At 43.0% G+C, this 15,516-nt stretch overlaps 1 protein-coding gene and 2 non-coding genes across 3 annotated transcripts; all 3 read right to left on the reverse strand.

Annotated features, from left to right (window-relative positions):
* Positions 1 to 1,533: 1,533 nt before the first annotated feature.
* LOC116877415 lies at positions 1,534 to 1,662 on the reverse strand. Its single transcript, XR_004384643.1, has one exon. It is a non-coding gene; the product is annotated as a small nucleolar RNA SNORA31 (small nucleolar RNA).
* An 821-nt stretch (positions 1,663 to 2,483) lies between these two features.
* On the reverse strand, positions 2,484 to 6,300 carry TPT1 (tumor protein, translationally-controlled 1). The gene is made up of 6 exons (XM_032873993.1): positions 6,146 to 6,300; positions 5,805 to 5,878; positions 5,066 to 5,256; positions 4,541 to 4,646; positions 3,643 to 3,759; positions 2,484 to 2,689 (listed from the first exon to the last, which is right to left on the reverse strand). The coding sequence occupies exons 1-6, from the start codon at positions 6,171 to 6,173 to the stop codon at positions 2,687 to 2,689; spliced, it is 519 nt and encodes a 172-aa protein (XP_032729884.1). The 5' UTR covers positions 6,174 to 6,300; the 3' UTR covers positions 2,484 to 2,686.
* On the reverse strand, positions 2,761 to 2,891 carry LOC116877414. Its single transcript, XR_004384642.1, has one exon. It is a non-coding gene; the product is annotated as a small nucleolar RNA SNORA31 (small nucleolar RNA).
* Positions 6,301 to 15,516: the final 9,216 nt, after the last annotated feature.

Raw genomic sequence — 15,516 nt, forward strand, 5'->3', positions numbered from 1 at the left:
TTTAAAGCCACGATGTTCAGGGGTCAACTGGACTGACATTTCACAGGCAGTATGTGGTCTGTAGCTTTTCCTTTGAGCCCATCTCAGTCAGGCTTGCTTCCCTTGCTATTCACACACACACTTGTCAAGTGCGCCTTCTTGGTCCTCATCTTGGCTAGTTTGCAACAGGTAGCCCTGAAACACTGTCCACTTGACTTCCAAAACACTCCTGTGATCTTCCTACTTCAGGGACAGCTCCTCTGAATCACTCTGCCAGTTCATTATGCTGACCATCCCAAGCTCTAGATCACAGGGCTAAGTCTGTCCTTTCTAGGTGATCCCACCCAGTGTTTTGGCTTCCATGTCATGCACTGAGATTTTCCCAGTAGTCTTTAAAATCTTTAGATCTCTCCTCCCAAGTGAAATAGTTAACTGCTCACCCAGTTCATTAGGTCAGCTCATGTCCCCCTTCTGCTCAAAACCCTTTTATGGCCTTCCTGCAGGCCTTGGTTTCTGCTTTTCCTGGATTTTCTCTTCTATGCCTTATCCCTGTCATTGTGGGTCCAGCAAACCAGCCACCTTGTCCCCAGAACGTGCCAACACACTCCACTTCAGACTGTTTACTCTTCTTTGCCTGAACTGTTCTGCCCCCAGATACCCACACAGCCTATTTATTTGCTTTCCTACTCAAATCACATTTTAAAGGCCTTCCCAGACAATCCCATCAAAGTCCTTTTACAAGTTTTCTCCAAACTCGTTTAACAAAGCCTAGGGCTTTAAGGGCACTAGGAACAAACTTTTCTCAAGCTCAGCACTGACAAGGACATAAAATGACATGCCCACAAAGTATGCATCAACTGTTACTCTTGCACAAAGTATCTTAACCGGACTCTTAACTGGGAATAACTAGGAAGACTGAAAATAAGCATTCCTAGGCAGGACTGACCTGGACTCTTCACTTCCTACAAAGCCTCTGCGTCTCCTTTTCCAGTCTTTTCCACAGCTAGCTCACTGAATCAGGTTTCAGCCTAGATGGTAGAAGACCTCGCACACAATCAGGTGGTCACGTTCATAGCACTGACCACTGCCCAAAAACACTTTTCCCACTAACGTTTCAGAGGGCCAAGTGGCCTGGTTCAGTAACTGGAGCTTTTCTATTGTAGTGTCAGATCAGGATGCTTAAAATTGCCACCAGCTTTAGGACTGGTTTCCAGTATTTGGGTTTGCTTCCAATCATCACCAGGGGGCACTATCAACCTTAATGTGTCTCACGTTCTGAACCACATTGTGAACTCTTGACACCTCCGGGGCAAATTCCAGATGGCTAAGTCACTGGATTCGCCCTGGGTTCAAGCGTCATAGGACCAGATGAGTCACTGGCTTCCATTTACTTTTAACCCTTACTTTTTTAAAAGTGAAATTAATCAAAAGGCAAGGGTCTGGGAAATTCTTTTCCAACACTTTCCATAAACTCCAATTTTAGACACTTTGGAGTAAACCAGATCTTCATTGTTGACAAGGTTTACTTGAGTTGCAGAAATTTCCCTCATTTTAGCCTGTACTCCCCCATTCAATCCTGACTGCCACAAGGAGATAGACAGAAAGCGCGAGGATTTTTCTTGCATCTCTAGTGGAAACCTTAGCAGCAGACAGAACTGCTCCAGGTCTGTCAAATGGATGCATTTTCCTTATTCTTCGACACCCACAACCCTTTCCCATACAATAGGACACAATAGCAGCATTTTCCTCAGCCCACCAGGTAGCTCACATTCCAACCAGAACTTCACCTTTTAAAGCAGGGGCTGGCAAACCTTTCTTGTGAGGGGTCACATGGTTGTTTTAGGATTTGTTAGGTCTTAGGATCTCAGGACCTCTGTCACACTCTGCTCTTAACAGTTAAAAGCCAGTCAATACACAAAACACATGAGCATGGCAGTGTTCAATAAAGCTGGACACCAATTTAGGTTTCGTCTTTTTCACATCCCACCACCTATTTTCTTCCAACCATTTAAAAATCTAAGTTCCAACTTAAAGTCACAAAAATAGGTGGCAGGACCAACCAGTTTGCCAACCCCATTCCAGGGAGCTTGACATAAGCACTCCAGGAGACGTCTAGGTTTCTCTAGAACTTGGCTCTACTTGACTTATGATAAATAAGATCACACAATACTTTGCTTCCAAACTGTTATTAGTCTCTTTTTATTCTTTTGGTGATCTCCTCCAGAGTTAACTACTTCCGTTTGTAGGTGATGAAATGTGTAAGGAATCCACTTCAGAATGTTGGCCCAGCTATGAGCATGGTCTTTCCCTTTACTGGAACTCAGAATTAAGACTTTGGGTTCTTGTTTTTTATATTCCAGTCCCAGAAGTAGTTCTCACTGTAGAAGTTATCTGCAGGCAGTCTTATGCTTTCTAGCAGTAGTCTACAACCAGGCTCTAGCTTCTCCAGGACACTACACAGGATGGATTTAAATAGGAGTTAAACTAAGAGGCATTCTCTCAAATGAGTTTAAATGCATTTTATTTTTAGACAACCTACATGACATGTTTTTCTCTTAAAAACAATGCCTCCGCTCCAAATAAATCAGGGTCAAAATAAATGAAGAGCTCAAGATGACATCAGTCCCATCTAAGTCCTGGTGTTGTGTGGATGAAGAGCAGCAGCCAGTTACAACAGGTGATACGTCCAAAGTAATGGCCAGATGCATTACTATAAAAAAACAAGAAAGGTTGTATTAACACATTTATCCAGTATGAATATATTTAACATTTCTACACTGCAGATGTATTCCCCTATTCAATCTGGGCTGCCACAGAAGACAGACAGAAAGCGCAGGGATTTTTTTCTCTCGCATCCTAGTGCAAACCAAAAGAACAACAGCCAATTGTTCAAGGTCTATCAGTGGATGCACAACCATCCTTACCATCACGGGTAGCACAGTTTTCTAGAAATCTCATTCTGCAGCAAGTCCCACTCACTTTTTGTTCAACCAAGAAAAACCACAGATATTCCTGGAATAATTGCCGTAACAAATGATCTGTACCATCCTAAGACATTTCTGACCACTGTTGTCCCTAATCTTACTTAGTGTAGCCTAAAGTTGATCTTATTGCTAATTTATATGGAAGCCTCTGAATGCTGGGATAATGAATGCTTTCATTCCTATATTGCCTCCAGTAATTCCTTGCATAGTAGACATTCATTTAATTTTACTAAAGGACTGGGCATATTGGGTAAGCAGCCAGCTCTAACTTTATTTACTAAAAGCTGGTAACATCAAGGCTTTCAATGACCAAAGTGAAAAAGATTTCAGGCACACACATGCCACTCATGCATGCATGGCAGCATATGAAGAGAAGGGCCATTTCTATGGGGGAAGATCAAACAGGATGTTGTTTCTGATCTCCAGCTTACGGATTTGAGCCAGCTACAAGAAAGGCTTTCTGTAAATAAAAATTCTAAGTCCCTTTCTGTGTTGTAAAAACCTTTTACATGTGAAACACAACCCTATTAGACTCCCGAAAGAAACAAGAGCTAGACCTACATTTTACAAAGACTGCTAGAAAACCCATTCTAACTATCCCAGGGGCAGGGAACAAGGGCTCACACCAAAAAGGTCTCCATTTTACATCACTGCTTTCAACCCACATCCTTATACTTACACATTTCTCCATCTCTAAACCATCCTTAAAGAAAATCATATATGGGGTCACACCATCCTCACGGTAGTCCAGCAGAGCAACCATGCCATCTGGATTCATGTTTTCACCAATAAAGAACTTAGGAAGCAAACAACAAATACCCAGAATTAGACCATTATATACAAATCGTATCAAAACAAACTACAATAACACAATCAAAGGAGGATTCAAAACACCACAATTTAAGAGATTTTCACCGGGAGGGGAAAAAAAACCCTAATCAAACTTCTGTTCACCAAATGGTAACACTGTAACAACTGACCAAAGTACAGGGCATTTCAGAACACTTTTAGACTTTCTGCAAACACAACCCCACATATGTACCATTCCAAACTCTGTTTACATCATCAAGCATAGGGAACATACAACGAGACAACACATTACAGGGATAAAGTTATATGGCCAGAGGACATGTGAAAGCTGAAAAAGCAAAGAGCCAGGCTGTAATGAGTTTTTTCTTTACTCCTATAGAGGTTAAGGGAAAGTCACTGAGCTTCCCAATAGAGAAGTGTAGAAAGAACTCTTAGTGGCAATGAGACACTGGAGTTGGAAATAAAAAGAAGACTGGAAGACCCCAAAAGTGGTTAACAAGCAATTCTAGACTGGGAGAAATGAAAAATGTCCTCTGGGAATGGAGTACGGATGAGACTCTGGAATCAAGCATACAAGATCTAGAAACACACCTGGGGGCAGGGAAGGCTACTTTCCACAGCCTAAACTACTGGAATTGAATCTATGAAGCATTTAAACTGCTCAAAAGATCCAGAAGACAGCCAGGTTACATCACCAAGTCAAGTAACTTGTTGCTCTGGCAGCTAAAATTGCACAGTTCTTTGACACAAACATTTATGGTATTTACCTGGTAGTTTTTGAAATTAGCAAGGATGTGCTTGATTTGTTCTGCAGCCCCTGTCATAAAAGGCTTTACTCTTTCTGGCCTCTGTTCTTCAAGTTTGCCTTTGATGCTAAAACAGTATTTTATTAATAGGTTAAGTACTCAGTTCTCAGCAAAATGATCTTTTTTTTTTCCCCCCAGTAAAAAAAATCCAAACTAAAACAAGCTCTGAAAAGGGCAACTAGCAGTCACTGGGCCAGATTAACATGCCACAATCAAGAAACTAAGAGCTCACAGGATCCAAGTTTCAAGACTGTTTACAATTTTTGATTTCATGTTATTCCCAAAGCACACTTCCAAAATACTAAAACCACACTTCATGCCACAGTATGTTCACATTAATTTATAGAAAACCAACTATCCTTGTGAGCTCACAACAGAAAAGATTAAGGCTTTTCACAAGTACACCTGCTAAGATTCCTCCAAGTTAGCTTATCCCTGAACCAACAGGACTCCAGGCAGTAGGTGTGCTGCACCAGTAGCACTTACGATTTCATATAATCTTTGATGTACTTCTTGTAGGCTTCTTTTGTGAAGCTGGTTTCCTGCAAGTGATGGTTCATGACAATATCAACTCCAGTGATGACTGTGCTTTCGGTACCTTCGCCCTCCGGACCTTCAGCGGAGGCATTTCCACCAATGAGCGAGTCATCAATGTTACCCTCTGTCCTACTGACCATCTGCATTAAGAAATAAAAAATGGTTCGGTTTCACACGTTTTGACCTTAAGGAATCCCCCAAATCTGTTACCAGCAGTTCACATATCCATCATCCTCCCACCAAAAACTTTTGACTTTTGCCAAAAAGCACTAAAACATTGTCATGAAGAAAAAAACTGGAGCCGTCAGAAATTCCTGGTACCTCTTACGTCAGAAAGAATTCTTTGTTGACCAAAAAGAAACGGGATCATTTACCCCAAGCCGAAGTTCTGTGTGGGCTTTTGGGCTGATGAACAAGCACGTGCAGAGCAAACGCAGAGAAGCTTGGGGCTCCCTAACCCCAGGCTACCTGTCCTGGGCGGCCCGGGAGGAGGATGGGCGCCAAGGCGGCGGACCTATTTCCAGGCTCAGCTCCGCCTCCACTTTTCTAGAAAAACCCGAGCCCGGAAAGAGCGTCTCCTCCGCCAGGAGGCAGCGGAGAGGATTGCACAACTTCGGGCGGGGGAGCGGCGGAAACCCGAGCCTGCCCGGCCTTGCCTCCCCCGCGCCGCGCGGCCCGACCGACTCACCTTCCCCTCCACCTCCAGGCACAACCCGTCCGCGATCTCCCGGATCTTGTAGATATCGGAGAACATCTCATCATCTGCTCGGGGACACAGACCCGCCCGTCACGGTGCGCCCGGAGTTTCTGGAACCGGCGCCGCCATTTTCCGCGCGGGCCGGGCGCACGCGGACCCCGCTCCTCCCCGGGAGCTCGAGACCCTGAGGCGCGCCCCAGGCACCGACCCCTCCCCGCTCCCGGAAGGGCCGGCAGCGTCCCCTAGGCCCACGACAGCGGCGGCGTCCTTCTTCCCCGCCCCCACCCGCGTCCCCTGCGCGCGTCAGTAGGGGTAGTGCAGTCACGACTCACGGCTGATGAGGTCCCGGTAGATGATCATGACGACGGCTGAAGAGAGACGACGGCGGCACTACCTCAGCAAGAGCCGGGAGCTCTGAACGAGCGCGGTGCAGCCGGAGCGGCACTCGGGGGGAGGGGGGAGCGGGCGGAAAAGGCCGACTCAGCCGCTCCCCAACCTCATATAGAGGGCACGTCCCCCTACGTCATTGCCCGCTGCGCCTCCGGAAGCGCCGCAAGCGGTGACGTGGCACGCAGAGCCGCGGGAGGTGGAGCCACGGCGCGGGCCGGTGAAGGGAAGCGAGCATCCGGGGACTTGGCCCGGGGGCACAATGCTGCGTTCCGCGGTGCTCGCGGTGGGGTGGCAGCTGGGAGACGGAGAGGAAGGGGTTCGCCGGCACCCAGTGCGGAGAGTGGGGGAAGCGGGGCAGGCTCCCCGCCCCCTCCGCACCCTGCTGGGCTGCCCTGGGAGATGCTGGGCCTGGGTGGGGCTTAGATGAAATCTCTTCAAGCTTCCGCCGTGCGCCTCGCCTCGCGCAGCTCCCACCCCTTTCTGGGAACAAAAATGTCAACTGCTGTGGAGGACTTCGCGTTTACGGAGGGTCGGGGCCTGGGGAGACGTCGAGGCTGTCCACAAGGATGAGGGTAGGGGACTGTGCTTTTTGGCCTCGCTCTGGGTTCTCAGGAGGCCTCGGAGAACTTGTAGCGTTTGGCCCAGGCGCTGCTGCAGCTGTAGTTTTCGGACGCGTTCGTGGGGCAGAGCCGAGTCCCGGGATGGTCGTCGCGCCGCCCTCTGGGACTAGTCGTGGGGGGCGCAAGGTCTGTGGGGAGGAGGTAAGGTGTCCCTAGAGTTTGCACAGCTTTCCCATCTCCTAGTTGGGTTCCGTGTAGAGCTTGGCGATTCCTCAGGCAAACATCCTAAGAACTTCCTTTTCTGTTTTGCACTTGAATTATGGCCTCTGTTTGACCAAAAAAAAAAAAAAATATATATATATATATATATATATATGTCACTTTAAGATGACATTGAAATTATATCCTAAGTGCTAGAGAGTTAAACAACAATAGGGAGCTTCCTACCTGCCCAAATGTTATGTGGACTTCAGACCCAGGTACTGGGTCCAAAACACTCAAGGAAACAGTTTCCCTTTTTGTGTGAAACCGGAGAGCTTGTTACATTCTACGAATATTTTTATGCTCTGCGGGGTCCCTAGCACCGGGTTTTGCACGGATCTCCCAATCGTAAACAAGTTAAAAGCAGCCCTATCCTCACAAAGTTTTGTTCTAGGAAATCAAAGAATCAGGCAATTATAATATATCCAGTATTTCCCCCCCTAAATCCAATAATGAAGCATTCTGCCCAGTAAGAGCAACTCACGAAAGAGGAGAGCACAAAACTGCATTGAGATGATGGAGAAATCAAAATGGAAAAGAGCCAGGGAATAGTACCCTCCCAAAAAGATGTGGTCGGGGGCTGCACTGTACACCCCAGAGGACCCCCCCCCACCCCGTAACTGGGAGGAAGCTAAAAAATGTAATGAAGGGAATTTGAAAACAAATGGACATCTTCTGACAGAATGTCTGTGAAGGATCTCTCACACCTCTTGGTTATTTCTGGAATATATGAGTGGGACAGGTTATCCCAGGCAGATCTTCAATTCTTTTCCTTAGCTTTAACATTTTCAAAATTTTTAGAAAGGTTTCCATTTACTGATACCATATCCCTAAACAGCTTCCTCCACTCTTCTCCAGTTTTATGTTCAATTAAAAACATTTTTTTTCAAGGGTGCCTGGGTGCCTGGGTGGCTCAGTGGGTTAAGTCTCTGCCTTTGGCTCTGGTCATGATCTTGGGGTCTCGGGGTCCTGGGATTGAGCCCTGCATCCAGCTCTCTGCTCAGCGGGGATCCTGCTTCCCCTTCTCTCTCTGCCTGCCTCTCTGCCTATTTGAGATCTCTGTCTGTCAAATAAATAAATAAAACCTAAAAAAAAAAACAAAACATTTTTCAGGTTTTATAAAAGCTACAGTGAAAAAAACGAGTACTGACGTTAGAGTCAAAGGAGCTTGGGTTGAAATCTTGGCTTTCTCTGTTACTGGTCCTGCAACCTGGGGAAAGCCAGCCTCCCTAAGCCTAAGCATAACATGGAACTTCTGTGAGTTAAAAGGTTTGGGGGTTATTAAATAAGACAATGAAAAAAATGCTTGGTGTCCTCAGTAGGTTGTTAATAAATATTGGTTGAATTTGGATGCATAATTCTTTCCAAATCTTAACTACTTTTTTCCCCAAATTTTATTAATTTTCAAAAATTCCTGAAACTATTTCATTGATCCTCTAATTATGTTATTTGGAAATATTTAGGGATTTAATGGATATGTGTTGTATTAAAGACATTCTGTTTAATCACAATACTAATTGTTCATTGAAAAAAATTTAACTTGCCATGAGATTCCTATCTTGGGTTTCTTTGATAGCTCACAGTAATTCAGAAACTAGAAATCCTAAAAAAAAAAAAAAAAAAAAAAAACTAAGGAAAAGCTGATTTGAACTTAAGGATATTTTGTAAGCTCCACCTGTCATCTAAAAAATTTGTGTGGGGGTTGGGGGGACGCGCCTGGGTGGCTCAGTTGGTTAAGTGTCTGCCTTTGGCACAGGTCATGATCCCAGGGTGCTGAAATCCTGGGCTCCCTGCTCAGCAGAGATTCGGCTTCCCACCCCACGCCCCCCCTACTGTTTCTCCCTGCTTTTGCTTTTTGTCTCTCTCTCTCAAATAGATGAATAAAATCTTAAAGAAATTTTAAAATAAATAAAATTGTGCCAGGGCAATCCTGTTGGGACCCATCTCACTCTTGAGAGCTTTTTCTGTATCTTTACTTAATAAACTTCTATCATTTACTCGCTCAAAAAATTAATTAAATACACAAATAAATAAATATTTTTTTAAAAAGTATGTGCTGTATCTTAGTACCTACTTAGAACACCAGCAATGCAAATAGGGAAAATCACTGCCTAATTGCAAGCCACTGAAATTGGAAGGATTTGGGCTTTACCTAGCTAATTTGTTTTTACTTTGGCATCACTTGAATTTTTTTTTTAAGTAGGCTCGACACCCAGGGAGGAACCCAACACAGGACTTGAACTCATAATCTTGAGATGAAGACAACTGAGATCAAAAGTCGGATGCTTAACTGAGTCACCGAGGCACCCCTGAAATTTTTATAACATTTTATTTCTTTAAATGATTTTATTCTGTGATTTCTAACAAAATCTAAGATTGTCCTAAATTTCACAGCAGAATATTACTTGGTATCTCTTGCAATTAAAGAGGTCTCAAAAACGATGTCTTCCAGCCTCTGCACACAAGTCCTCACAGGAGAAAAGCACCTCTGAAGATTCCCCCTTTTATCACTTTGGGATCGACTACAATAGCTTAAACACATACGGTTTCTTTTGTTCTCTCATATAAATGAAATTCAGGGATATGCAGTCCACATTCATGGTAGCTTCATGGACATCAGGGACCTAGGATTTTCCTTTCTTCACCACTTACATGGTCTGCAATAGAGGCTGGAACTCTAACCATCACATCCAACTCGCAGGCTGCAAGAAAAGGGGAAGGACAAAAGAGGAACGTTCTAGCAATTCTAGAAGTCCTAAAAGAGGACTTGGTCCACTTCCTTTGACCTCAGACTTTTCTAGTTGGGTTCTCCTTCCCAGCTTGTCTAGGCTCAGGCAGAAGAGCCTGAAGGCAAAGCATCCCCAGAGAGCAATCAAAACTACCCCCTCAAGCAATAAGGACTGCCCTGAGCCAGCAAGACACCACCCTTGACTGACTCCAACGACGCCACCCTTGACTGACTCCAACACAGTAAAAGATCTGACCTTCACCGCCCACGTGCCCTTACCCACCCACCTTTGCCCCACATTTTGCTTATATATACCTGGAAGTATGTGCAGCACTTTGGAGACCTTCTCTGAGACCATAGTCTTCTGTCTTCCCAGTACCAGCCTCACTGAAATTCCTTGTCTCATCACCACACGTCTCTCTGCCTTTGGATTTTGTCTGCGGTGAACGGCGGAACCTGGACTCTTTGGAACCCCCAGAGCCAGGTGCTCTTGTACCTCTGGCTACAATCCCACTGAACAATTATGGATGGATCTAGTTACAGTAAAGGCCGCAAAATAGTCTTCCAGGTCATGGTTCATTGCCACCCTAAGTAAAATCAGGATTTTCTTTAGGAAGAATACAGGCAGCTAGAAGTCCTTGCTGTACTCATAGTGCAAAGGGTCTGGTTCTCAGCTTAGACATTTTTTACTTTGACTGACTGGGGGTCATGTTCAGGGAAACTGATTAGTATTTTCCAAACTCATATGAGACTAATTTGCAAAAGAAGAATACCATTTATGCAGAATGAGGAATTCCTAGTTGCTTACATATAGTGTAGACAGGTTGCAGAAAATGTAGTTTACTTAAGAGGGAATTGGGCCGGGCGGTTAGAATGAGGTTTATGATGGTGACAGTGGTGACAGAAGGTGATTTAGGAATCAACCAGTCCAGCTGGATATTCCTGGTGTGTGGTCTGAATCCCTTCATTCTGAGGTCTGTTAGTGAATTCTCTTGCTCCTTTTACCCAGACTTTTCACACACTGCTAACAATTACTATAGTCAAGTTACAGGGCAAATTCTTCCTTTAGAGCAGAGGGGTTCAAAAGAGCTTACTTTGATCATGGTAATGTTCTGTATCTGCTCTAATACCATAGCCACTAGGCCACAAGTGGCTATGGCGTACCTGAAATGTGGCTAGTATGGCAATGGAACTGAGTATATACTTCTATTTCATTTTAATTCATTTAAATTTGACTATTCATGGCCTCAGAGCCCTATAATGTAAACTTTGTTAACTACTGTACCTCAGGAGTCAGAACAGGGCCTGACTCAGTAATTGTTGATAAATGAATGGATGAAAAAAGTTCTCATTTCTCTTCATTAAATTAAACCAAATCCCATCTCAGTTAATAGAATTCAGCATATATTCAAGACCTGGTGTAAGAGTGCTTTTCAAACTGAGAACTGAAAAACAACTTAGTGAATAATTAATTAAAAATGAAACAATTAAAAAAGGAATCACATGTAGTAAAGGTAAATATTGTTTCATGAAACTTATGTTTTAGATTTACACATGTATGTATGTACCAGATCCCAACATAAGATATATTTCTTCATGTGGATCTAGTTCAAAAAGGTTTGAAAGTCATTGACTTAGGCAAATTTTCTCTCTCTTTTTTTTTTTTTTTTTTTTTTTTAATTTGACAGAGATCACAAGTAGGCAGAGAGAGAGAAGAGGAAGCAGGCTCCCCGCAGAGCAGAGAGCCCGATGCGGGGCTCGATCCCAGGACCCCGAGATTATGACCTGAGCCGAAGGCAGAGGCTTTAACCAACTGAGCCACCCAGGTGCCCCAAATTTTCTCTTTAAATATATTTCTTGGCAGCATGAACTGGTCGATTTCAATGGATAATTTTTTTTTTTTTTTTTTAATGTGCCGGAAGATTTGGTCAGTATCTACTTTTGACTCTGTAGTCCTTTTGGACAAGGTTCATGTTTTTGTCACAAAGTATCCTTGTCTGATGTTAATGTTCTATGAGTTTGCTTATGCGCAACAGAATACCAAGGCCTGGCTAGGGGGTCCCAGACCAGGGGCTGGCACTATCTAGTCTAGCTGAGAGCAAGAGTTCCCTTTCTCTTAAGTGCAACCAAGCAACATAACTAATATAACTTCCAGGAGTGTCCTTGATGAATGTAAAAATAACATGAGAATTTAAGGTATTTTTAGATATTTGAATATTTCTTTTAACTTTGAAACCTAGGGCTTCTTTTCTGATTTAAAAAATTGTAATACACATAATAGAGCTCTTATAAATCATAGAAAAAACCACAGATAACTAGTCTTGACGTCCATGTTCTCATCAATGTTCGTAAATTTTTTAACAAGCAAGGTAGAGGGAGGGGCGCCGGTCTGGCTCAGTCAGTAGAGCATACAGCTCTTGGTCTCTGGGATTGTGAGTTCAAGCCCAACACAGAGTTTACTTAAAAATAAATAAATAAATGAATAAATGTATTGCCTATGTTAAAAAGCAAAAAATGGGGTGGAAAGAATCCTAATGTTTAAGTGACTTCTCCATCAGGTGCATAAGTTTAAGCATAAGTTACTGTTTTAAGCCTGCTCTGAAAGATCTATAAGTAAGCCAATTTGAAGATTTCTTGATTGGAACTACTTTTAATCATTCTTAGACTTGGTGGGCAACTCCAGCTCTCCAGTTCTTAGTACTGGAAAATTGTTCAAGTATTTTTTTCCTTTATCATGAATATTTTCCTATATCATTAAATGACATTTAGATGAATGTCATTTAAAATTATTTTAAATAAAAAAAAATTATTATAAATAGGAACGCCTGGGTGGCTCAGTCAGTTAAATGTCTGTCTTCAGCTCAGGTCATGATTCTGGCATCCTGGGATTGCGTCCCACATTGGGCTCCTTGCTCAGCAGGGAGCCTGCTTCTCCCTCTGCCCGCTATTCCCCCTGCTTGTGTGCTCGCTCTCTCTCTCTCAATCTGACAAAGAAATAAATAAATAATAAAAAATAAAAATTCTTATAAATATTCCAAGATGTCTGGCTGGCTCAGTCAGAGCATGAAACTCTTGATCTCAAGGTCATAAGTGCAAGTCCCCCATTCGGCATGGAACCTACTTTAAAAATATATATATTATAAATATTCCAACTGATGAATGTTGGAATTTATTTTTAAATCATAGATCTAAAACATTGGAAAAAACATTGCAAAATAAACATTCTTAAAATATTTAGGTACCCACCAATCACAATAAATAACTGCTAACATTTTTCATATTTACATAGAGGTTTTTTTTTTTCAATGAGTGAAAAAATACAACTGATCACATTGAGGTCTATTTGTGGACATCCAGAGCTCCATCCACCCTCCCCACTAACACCCACTCCAGTAACCACACCATCCATGTCCACATCCCAGTAAGGAAGGGATAAGCAGAAATCAGAGGGCAGGCACTAGCAGTCATGCCTGTCACTTCTTTTATCTTATTGGCAGAACCTAATCACAGTGCCTTTAGCTCCCAGAGTGGCTGGGAAGTATACTCTTTTTTTCTTTTTTTAAAGAGTCTATTTATTTATTTGACAGATAGAGATCACAAGTAGGCAGAGAGAGGAGGAAGCAGGCTCCCTGCTGAGCAGAGACACCCCCCGCCCCATGCGGGGCTTGATCCCAGGACCCTGAGATCATGACCTGAGCCGAAGGCAGAGGCTTTAACCCACTGAGCCACCCAGGTGCCCCTCCATACATGTTTTTTCTCCCTTCCTTACTGGCGGCTTATTCTTCTTTTCTACGTGACTTCACCTTTGCTGGTGCATCTTGCCCGGCTGCCTACCATTCCCCATAACAGTCATGGAAATTAGCTTATAGTAGGAACTGAATGCAATTTCAGAATATCAAAGAAAATTTAGAATTTGAAATATAAAGCCTAAAGGTAATTGAATTTTTTTATGAGAATGGAGCGAATAGAGTCATGTGGCTAGAATCAGTATTCCTTTTAGGAAAAGAGTATACATCTGTTTATGTCTGTATAAAAATTTTTCCAAAGTTTCATAAATTATTCACAGTGATTACAGTGGGCATAGTGATTGGGGTTAAAGTGGAGATAGGAATTAGAAAGATTTTTAGTTTTAGTTTTATAACCAGTGGTACTCTTTGGAGGCTGAATTTAATTACTCTAATTCATCTTTGAAATTTATCACATAGTTGAGGACAAACAGGGAAGAAAACAATGGCAGACTTCTTCATTAAGCTGTTGGTATGGCAACAGTTATTGTGCTACCCTTAGCAGGGGTCACTGGAATGTTAACTATGGAAAAGGAAGGAATTTCTTCTCAGATCTCATAGGGCACACTAGTTCACAGTAACTTATTACTGCTTTTAGAGCAAAGTTTCCATTCTATTTAAAACATCAGTTATGTAAACATATTTGTTCAGGAGTGCAAGAACCAAAATTATAGAAATGGAGGGGAACCTGAGTGGTTCAGTGGGTTGAACAACCCACCAGGGATTTCGCCTCAGGTCATGATCTCATAGTCCTGGCATCAAACCTAAGCTGGGCTCTGAGCTCCGTGGGGGTGGGGCAGGGGTGGTGGAGGGAGGGTGCCCGCCTGGGATTCTCTCTCCTCTTCCTCTTTCTCTGCCCCTCCTCTTGCTCCTGCTCTCTAAAATAAATAAATCTTTTAAAAAATAAGATAAAATTATAGAAAGGGGTATAGGAAGATATATGAGGTAAATATAAATATAAAATATATATTTAAAATATCTGAAATATGTACATATGTGGAATATAATTCTAAAAATAAAATATAAATAGATCACATATATCCCTATACACATCATATATATAATATAAATATATCTATAGGAATATAAATATGTATGTGAACGTAAAAAATAATTTTTGACCCCCTTTTGTCCTACCCTGTATTGCATATCTTTTATTTTTTTTATTTTTCAAAGATTTTATTTATTTGTTTAAGAGAGGGAGAGAGCAGGGAGAGAGAGAGAGAGGAGAAGCAGACCCCCCCGCTGAGCAGGGAGCCAGCTGTGTGGCTCCATCCCAGGACCCTGAGATCATGACCTGATCTGAAGACAGACACTTAACCAACTGAACTCTCCAGGCGCCCCTTGTAGATCCTTTAGTGTAGGTGCAGAGCTTGCTGCCATTTTCAGAAACTGTCCCAGTATGATGAGAATTAGATTGAAACAAATATTTTTATGTTGATAGGGAAATATACTTCCAACTAACCTTGCTCTTCACAGTTCTGTGACAGTGCCTAGGGGAAAACGGACTCTCACACACAATACTTCTGCCACCAGATTCCCCACACAGCAAGGCAATTCTCCAACACCAGCCACAGGGCCTACAGTTCAGTTCAATTCTGACACTAACTGCTCAGAGCCCTCAGGCTGAGGGCTCTGTCCCACAACACTACGCCCCAACCCTTTAGACACCAATCACAAGTAGTAGGTCTGCAGGTTACCCCCCACTTCTGTCTGATGTGGCTATAAATTGGAGGTTCTCACAGCACCCCCTTCTTAGGTTTAAACATTTGCTGGAACAGCTCACAGAACCCAGGGAAACAATTCACTTACTATTACAGATTTCTTATGAAGGATATTTTAAAGGATTCAAACGAACAGCCAGTTGAAGAGATCCGTAGGATTAAGATCCGGAAGGGCCCCACGTGCAGACCCTTCTGTCCCTATGGATTTGGGGTTATGTCACTCTCCCAGCACATCATAAATGCCTTCATTTACTC

The sequence above is a fragment of the Lontra canadensis genome, unplaced genomic scaffold, assembly GCF_010015895.1.
Source record: "Lontra canadensis isolate GAN:19392208 unplaced genomic scaffold, GSC_riverotter_1.0 scaffold51, whole genome shotgun sequence".
Taxonomy (NCBI): Eukaryota; Metazoa; Chordata; class Mammalia; order Carnivora; family Mustelidae; genus Lontra; species Lontra canadensis.

What these genes read in the sequence shown, in the direction of transcription:
- TPT1 (XM_032873993.1), bottom strand. Translation starts at nt 6,173, where the DNA reads ATGATCATCTACCGGGACCTCATCAGCC. An exon ending in ATCAAAGATTATATGAAATC is followed by an intron (nt 4,647 to 5,065) that starts GTAAGTGCTACT and finishes ATACTGTTTTAG; the next exon opens with CATCAAAGGCAAACTTGAAG. An exon ending in CTAATTTCAAAAACTACCAG is followed by an intron (nt 3,760 to 4,540) that starts GTAAATACCATA and finishes TTGCTTCCTAAG; the next exon opens with TTCTTTATTGGTGAAAACAT.